Raw genomic sequence first — 7,593 nt, forward strand, 5'->3', positions numbered from 1 at the left:
TTCTCGCTCGATGCCATGGAGTCGAGGTAGAGTTGCCCCAGACCGGGGCTGAAATGTCGCTATTCTCTAGGCTGTTGAGCACGCTAGGCTTTTTTCAGCAAGCGTGCTCACATCTCCACGCAGAATCGCGCAATCAAGCTCCCCTCGACACGTGCAAAAGGGACAATTTTATCGCAGGGGATAAAACAGCTGTTAGCAAGCAATAACAGCGCAATCGCAAAGCAGTGGCAATACGTATAACATTGCTGTCTAATTACTGCTCGGCTCTAGCCATGTCTCAGGCGCCGCCTGGTGCGACATCGGCCGCGACCCCTCATGGAGGCAATGTGGGCGCCTCGGCTTCAGGCTCCGAGAAAAACGCGAGGCCGAAGGTGCGCAGCTGTGTGGTGTGCAGGAGCCGCAAGGTCCGCTGCGACAAACAGTCGCCATGCTCCAACTGCCGTCGGGCGAACATCCCCTGTGTTTTTCCGGCCACCGACCGCCCCCCGAGGTGGGCTCGCCGCCTCGACCTCATCGCAAACAAGGCAGCAGCCAATGCAGCGAACCCCCAGGCTGCCCAGGATGCCGACCCTGGGGTTAGCCAGGTCATGGAGAGACTGCGCACTCTCGAGGGCCTCGTCAAGGAGCTGACCGGCCAGCTGGAGCAGGCACACGCCGCCGCCAACTCTGCGAGCGGTAGCAACGCTCCGTCTGATTTCAGCCCTCTCGGGAACTTAGCGCACGGCCGTGACACAGAGAAACAGCCGGATGTGCCTCTCCCCACGAGCACTGGAAATGTGCAGACGCAGTTTGGGAGGCTGGTCCTCCACGATGCCAACCGTAGCCGCTATGTCAGCAGCGGTTTCTGGTCGCGCGTCAACGACGAGGTACGCTGACCGCTAACCTGCTATGGTAGATGAAGTCTTTGGTCGAGGCTGGATGGCTAACGGTTCTCTCCATAGCTTAATGGGCTAAAGATGGACACCCGCTCTCTTGCCCTGGACGACTCGGAGAGCTCCGGGGATGAAATGTCGCCCGAGAAGACTCCATCCACCCAAGAACTCGAACGCACGCCTTCAGAGCGCCATGCATTCTTGTTTCGCCATAACTTGGGGCCCGCAGCCCCTAACCTCCGGGAGTTCCATCCTCTACCCTCGCAGATACCCTTTATCATAAATGTCTTTGCGGAAAACGTGAATATCATCCAGATGGTGCACGTTCCGACCATCACAAAGATGGTCCGTGATTTGCGCGTCGGCGACATGGCAAGACTCACACCGGCCAACGAGGCTCTATTGTTCTCATTATACTATGCGGCCATAACATCCATGGAGGAGGACGATGTGAGTTTGTTCTTTGGGCTCCCATACCCGAATCCAGACACGATTATTAGACAGGAGCGGTTCTGACCTCATGCGTCCAGATCGTGACCAACTTCGGCGCCACCAAAACCGAGCTCAATCTCAAATATCGTCTCGGCCTGGAGCATGCCCTTGCCAAGGCCGACTTTCTCAGCGTTCCTGACATAGTTCTAGTGCAAGCATTCGCCATTTTCCTCCTCCTTGTTCGCCGCCACGACAGCCCGAGGTTCGTGTGGATGATGACGGGGCTGGTCATCCGGATGGCCCAGGCCCTAGGGCTACACCGCGACGGAGCCCATTTCGAGACCTTGACCCCTTATGAGGTTGAGATACGGCGACGCGTTTGGTGGGGGTTGTGCGTGCTCGATGTGAGAGCATCAGAGGACCAGGGGATGGATCTCACCATCACCACGGGCAGCTTCGACACCAAGCTTCCCCTGAACATCAACGATGCTGACATTGAGCCCGGGTCAAAGGTGGTGCCTACAGAGCGGGAGGGCCTGACTGACATGTCGTTTGCCCTCACCACGTTCGAGATTTGCCAGGTCACGCGGCAGATGATGGCTCTCGCCGTCAAGGACGGGGCAGCGGGCCTGGACGAGCAAGAACGCCTGCTGAAAGAGATTTACCAGAAGTTTGAACGGGGCTACTTCCAATACTCGAGTCTCGAATCAGGCAACATCATGTTATGGGTCGGGGCCACCGCCACACGGCTCGTCATATCCAAGATGACCCTCATCGTCTACCTCCCAGTGCTCTTCTCTTCCCCGAGCGAGCACTTCTCGGACGACATCAGGGACAAGCTGTTCGTCGCGGCGATCGAGGTGGCCGAGTATAACCACGCCCTGAACGCCGAGCAGGAATGCCGCCACTGGCGCTGGCTCTACCAGACCTACACCCACTGGCACGCCATCGTCTACCTCCTGATCGAGATCTCCCGACGTCCCTGGTCGCCCACCGTCGAGCGCGCCTGGGTTGCGCTCCACAGCCGCTGGCTGATCCCTGCGCAGCTGAGCACAGACAAGAACCTTCGCACCTGGGTGCCTCTGCGCAAGCTGATGGCCAAGGCCAGGAAGCATCACGACGCGGAGCTCGAGCGCCTGCGGAGCGATTCCCACGCCGCCGAGCGCCTGGAGGCGGAGGACCGCAAGATGCCCCTGCCTGGGAGTCCCGGGCCGTTCCCCGCGGGAGCCAATGTTGTTGAGTTGTTTCGGGAGCGGTGGCGCCAGCTTGTGGCGATGCCCGAGCGACCTGGGGATGGCGCACAGACGTCTGGGTATCCAGGAGAAGGTGCATCCACGGTGGATTCTGTCTACACAAGCCAGTCTGATATGGGCTCTATCCCAGGGTATTCTACTGGCGGTGTGAGCTCTAGCGGGGCACTTCAAGCAGCCCATCTTGGTGTTACTGGACAACAACCAGACCCGAATCTGGTGAATTCCACGTCGTCGCCGTGGGGACCAAATATCACTGCCACCGCTCCCGGCGAAGTGGCATCGGGGCAGACGACTGTCGGACTACTAGATTGGTCAGATGGTCGGACCATGGGTCCAGGCTTCGTCCCCTGGCTGTGGGCTGATTCCGATCCGTCCGCCGACGTTTTCGCCAATGTCAACGTGGACGCACTCGATTTGGACATGGACTTGGATGGCGAGGTGAACTGGCATAACTGGGTTGAATCTGCCAGGGGTATGGAGTGGGATGTTGGGCCAGGTGGCGGTGGGCAAGCCTAGATGGGCAGCTGACGCCCCGAAGCCAGGCAGGAGAACAAAAAGCAGTCCGTGGATCATCACCGACGTCGATCGTCAGACTACGTGAAGTCAGGGGCATAGCCAATGTAACCCCAGATACGGAAAATTACAGGACCCTGGAAATTGATCTGCGTGCCCCCGGAATGGATCCGCGGGCCGTCGCTCAGAGCCAACGATCGCCAGACCCGCACGAGCTAAATAAGGCGAGAAGCAAGTATGGATATAAATCTGGGTGAGGCCCTTCCAGAGATCCCTGCATATGATAGAGCCAAACTCCCGAACTCGATGCACATGAAGTCTGCTGCCATTGTCGGCCTCGCCCTAGCGGCTACGGCCCAGGCTACAGTCCAGGGCTTCGACATCTCCGACTCTCAGCCGATTGTCGACTTCGAGGCCGCTAGAGACGGCGGCGCGCGCTTCGTCATTATCAAGGCATGATCTCCCTCTCCGACAAAGCCCCTCAAGGTATACTTACCAACTCAACAGGCCACCGAGGGAACGAACGACATCTCACGTACCTTCTCGTCGCAGTACGAAGGCGCCTCCAGCGCGGGCCTCATCCGCGGCGCGTACCACGTCGCCCACCTAGGCGAGACTCCCGGCGCCGTGCAGGCCTATTTCTTCGCCTCACACAGCGGCGGCTGGTCGGGCGACGGCATCACGCTGCCGGGCATGCTGGACCTGGAGTCCGGGCTGGGCGCGGCCCAGTGCTGGGGCCTGTCGCCGGGCGACATTGTGGCGTGGATCATGGACTTCAGCGACACCTACCTGGCCTCGACGACGCGGTACCCGATGATCTACACAAGCCCGTCCTGGTGGCAGACGTGCACGGGCGACTCGGACGCCTTTGCGAACACGAACCCGCTCGTGCTGGCGCACTATGGCGGCTCGGTCGGGCCCATCCCGGGTGGTTGGCCGACTTACGCTATCTGGCAGTACTCCGACTCGTATGCGTACGGCGGCGACGCTGACCTCTTCAATGGCGAGGAGTCTGACCTCCACGAACTTGCAACGGGCTAGATCGTGGGACTGCTAGGGGAGAGATCGAAGGCTTTTAGACTACTCGTTGATAAGTGGAACACGCCACGAAGTGGGAAGGATGCCTGGTTTATTTGACAAAGTGTCGGTCTGATGATTTGTCTTCCGTAACTAGAAAACCGTTCTAAACGAATAATGGAATACCATGTCCTGTCTCACAATAGCAGTCTATAGAAGACAATGCCGCCTTCTCGTCATCACCACCGTTGTCGCCGTCTTTGGGTATCGACATCCATTCCCGTGTCGAGAAAACACATCCCCTCATTCTTCCTCGTCGTCATGGTCGGGGTCGAGGTGATCACCTAGCTCGAAATCGCGAGGGTGATCATACAAGCCGCTCCCTCTGTCTGCTGCCAGAGCTGCCTCCACTGCCCCGTGGAGCACGACACGGGCCGGGATCACGTATGGATTCGCTTTCACCCCACTATTGGTTGACGCAGACCATGTCGAGGAGTACCTCACCTGGGAAGGTTAAGCCAGACCTGGAGGATCTGCTAACCAATGACACCTAGAAGTCTCACGTATAAGAGTGGTGAATCTGAGAACAGCTCTTGGCCCTAGGGCAGAAAAATACGCTGTATACAGTATCACAGCAAGAAATCACAATCCATTTGGTTTCTCAGACCCGATATCAAGTTTTATCCACAATCTAGATGAGAGTGAACTCTTTCTCTGGCTCGTTCGCATTCCCGCCGTCCATGAGGCCATGCACATAGCAAGCCCCCACAAGCTCGAACCGTTCCGAAACCCCCCCCGCGACCTTTTTCCTCCGCAAGATGAATGGCATGCGAGCGCCTTTCATGATACAGATAACGTCGCCTTTCTTGGCATGCGGCGGCACGACAGCCATCCGGCCCCGTTCAGTGACGATAAATCGTCGCCCGTATACCTGACAGAAGTACAGAAACTCTGCCTTGGTCGCCGAGACTTGATAGAAGCGTTGCAAGAGGGCAGGATGCTCAGATTTAGAGAAGGAAAAGTTCTCGCCCATGGATTCCGACTGCCGAATCCGTTGCTGGATGAGGAGCTGTTCCGTGGGGTCGATCGTCAAATCCATCCAGCAGGCGGTCAGGAATCGCCGGATGAGGCCCGCCCTTTGTGGTTGCAACGGGTGCGCCCATTTGAAGAGATAGGAGTACTCTTTTAGACTGCTGTATTTCTTCTGGCACTCCTCCGTCGTCGGCGGGCGGGCAGGGACGGAGATGCGGTCCCCCAGCAGCGTCCGCACGAAACTCTCCCGAGGGCTCTGTTCGCCGTACGGGGTCGCGTGGCGCACGGCCATGGTTTCGGCCACCGCATACCAGGATCGCTGTATGTCGTTGCTTCCTACCGGGTCCGTCCCGGCGCCGACTTCCAAAGGCTCGGTGAGGTGCTCGAGGCGGTCGTCGAGATCCCATCCCTCGACGGTGATGGTGGTGGGGTCGGAGTCGCAGAACCTGACCACGGGGCGGTGATGCGATCCCGCGCTGTACGAGTCGTAGGCGCGTGGCGGCCGGTGCCGATTCCACTCCGAGACCCAGGACGGCAGGCCGCCCACGACAGGCTCGCCGCCGTACCCCGTCCCGGCAAAGGCCATGAGATCCAGCGAGGAGCCGGCGCGCTCGAGGACGTCGCGCATGGTGCGGATGTAGAGCACCGCGGGCTCGACGGCGTAGTCCGGCGCGAGGGGTCTCTCCTCGAGGACGTTTGCCAGCGCGTAGATGCGGTCCCGCGGGTTCTGGCAGCCGAAGGCGACGCAGCTCGACAGCGCCTCCCCGAGGGTGAAGACGCGGCCGTGGTCGGCGTCGCCGCGGAACTCGACCATGATCTCTGCGTTCTTGATCCCGTGCCAGTGAGGCCCGCCGGAGTGGGCCGTGGCGAGCCGCAGCCGGCCCCCGGGAAGGCCCAGGCCTTGCTTCTTGTAATGCAGCTCCGCGAGGAAAGATTGGACCTGGTGAGCGGAATCGGAGGGTCCAAGCCAGGCGACCACCCTCCTGGCCGACTGGTAGATCCTCCCTCACTTCAAGCTACTTCCTGCCGCGGTCTCAGCCACCGGTTTTTCCAGACCCCGAGCGTGGGGTGCCCGGGATTCTATTAACCCGGGCCTTCGGGGCGTACCTAACACCCTGCACAAACACGGATCAGCAGTCTGATGGTCCGAGACGAGGCGGCGCTCTTTTTGCGGCAGGATGTGGTCTTTCTTGGGGCGGCGGAATGCCGCTGCGACCGGCGCGGGGATCGAGCAGGACCTACCGGAGGCCTCGACCACGAAGACCTTTCCCTCCGGCATCAAGCTGCTCTACAGCCCCGCCAGCCCCGCCGACGCAATCGTCGAGTACGTGCACTTCTGCTCCAGATTAACCCAGCCAACTGACACTCTCGCAGCATCGTCTTCATCCACGGCCCTCGCGGCGACCTCGAGAAGACCTGGAGCGTCCAAACTCCCGACCGCGCGGGTCCTCACGTTCGGATACGATGCATACGTGTAGTCATGGTAAACTGAGTACTGCCATTGCCGACGAGATCATCGCCCCCGAGGAGCCTGAGAGCTCGTCCACCGTGATGGCACGCATCTCGTGCCGCAGGCGGAGGTTCTCGGAGGTCGAGGAGCTCGGTCATTCTTGTCGGGTCGGCTTTCTTGTGTGCCCAGCCTTCGGGGGCGAGATTGTGGGCGGGGCCGCGGCCGCGGCTGTCCATTCCCAAGAGTCGATTGCACGAAACCCCGTTCGCGGTGATGGTGGTGCCTGCATCTTCGTCATGGGAACCAAGCCATCTGGCAAACCATGCCCTGACGCCGAAGTGGTCGGCTTGACGCTGCTGCTGCTGCTCCTTTGGCTGTGCCCGGACCTGTTTGGTGTCGCTCGACTGGATGACAACAAGCATACAGTCCTGCCTTTCAGCCGCAGCATCGAGCATCTCAGGCCCAGACGATCCAGCTCGGTCATGGCCATTTCAAGCGAACCCCCGTCGGCGACGGCAGCTCGGTCTGCATACGCGGCATCACAAACGATGGTGGTGGATGCGGCAACATCGGTCTGCTAACAATGAGCTATTCTGCGCTGTCGTCGTCGTTGTCGTTGTGATATGTGGTAAGTTGCTGCTGATTCATGACTTGCTGTGCCGGTACGAGAGATTCCGAATTGCGGCATCTCGCTTGGACAAGCGTCAAGTTGTCATACCCCTCAAGGGGGGACTCGGACTGGATGCCGGACTTCCTTGAAGCAGCGACTAGGGCCGAGGACGACCCCCGCGTGGGCCGGGGTTTCTCCACTCCCACCCCCGACCAACAGCAGCCGGCTCGTCGCTGGGGCGAAAAGTGTAGTAGTCACTCACGGGGGGGGGGGGGGGGGGGGGGGGGGGGGGGGGGGGGGGGGGGGCCCCCGGGGGGGCCCGGCGCCGGCGGCGAGGGGGGTGCAGGTGGGGAGGAGGATGATGCTGACGTCGGCGCGGCGCAGTGTATCTGGCTGGCGCGGGTGCGGCCCGAG

General features: G+C 60.3%; 4 protein-coding genes across 4 annotated transcripts; 3 read left to right on the forward strand and 1 right to left on the reverse strand.

The window, feature by feature from the left end:
• The first annotated feature begins 113 nt into the window (after window positions 1-113).
• On the forward strand, window positions 114-3,190 carry QBC33DRAFT_209955 (fungal-specific transcription factor domain-containing protein). Its single transcript, XM_060422647.1, has 3 exons — window positions 114-866; window positions 942-1,322; window positions 1,403-3,190. The coding sequence occupies exons 1-3, from the start codon at window positions 273-275 to the stop codon at window positions 3,071-3,073; spliced, it is 2,646 nt and encodes an 881-aa protein (XP_060280399.1). The 5' UTR covers window positions 114-272; the 3' UTR covers window positions 3,074-3,190.
• A 192-nt stretch (window positions 3,191-3,382) lies between these two features.
• On the forward strand, window positions 3,383-4,111 carry QBC33DRAFT_458112 (glycoside hydrolase family 25 protein; the record flags this gene model as incomplete). Its single annotated transcript, XM_060424879.1, has 2 exons — window positions 3,383-3,511; window positions 3,557-4,111. 2 exons carry the CDS (start codon window positions 3,383-3,385, stop codon window positions 4,109-4,111), a joined length of 684 nt encoding a protein of 227 aa, XP_060280400.1.
• A 667-nt stretch (window positions 4,112-4,778) lies between these two features.
• Window positions 4,779-5,933, reverse strand: QBC33DRAFT_596123 (uncharacterized protein; the record flags this gene model as incomplete). The annotated part of the gene is made up of 1 exon (XM_060431861.1): window positions 4,779-5,933. One exon carries the CDS (start codon window positions 5,931-5,933, stop codon window positions 4,779-4,781), a length of 1,155 nt encoding a protein of 384 aa, XP_060280401.1.
• Window positions 5,934-6,297: 364 nt separating this feature from the next.
• QBC33DRAFT_596127 (uncharacterized protein) lies at window positions 6,298-7,433 on the forward strand (the record flags this gene model as incomplete). Its single annotated transcript, XM_060431862.1, has 3 exons — window positions 6,298-6,443; window positions 6,494-6,572; window positions 6,632-7,433. 3 exons carry the CDS (start codon window positions 6,298-6,300, stop codon window positions 7,148-7,150), a joined length of 744 nt encoding a protein of 247 aa, XP_060280402.1. The 3' UTR covers window positions 7,151-7,433.
• Window positions 7,434-7,593: the final 160 nt, after the last annotated feature.

The sequence above is a fragment of the Phialemonium atrogriseum genome (genome assembly GCF_030411735.1).
Source record: "Phialemonium atrogriseum strain 8032-3 unplaced genomic scaffold QBC33scaffold_26, whole genome shotgun sequence".
Lineage (NCBI taxonomy): Eukaryota > Fungi > Ascomycota > Sordariomycetes > Cephalothecales > Cephalothecaceae > Phialemonium > Phialemonium atrogriseum.

Excerpts from the sequence above, each read along its gene's own strand:
- QBC33DRAFT_209955 (XM_060422647.1), top strand. The coding sequence starts at position 273 with ATGTCTCAGGCGCCGCCTGGTGCGACATCGGCCGCGACCCCTCATGGA. Across the intron at positions 867-941 it reads GGTCGCGCGTCAACGACGAG|CTTAATGGGCTAAAGATGGA; the intron begins GTACGCTGACCG and ends TTCTCTCCATAG. Across the intron at positions 1,323-1,402 it reads CATCCATGGAGGAGGACGAT|ATCGTGACCAACTTCGGCGC; the intron begins GTGAGTTTGTTC and ends TCATGCGTCCAG.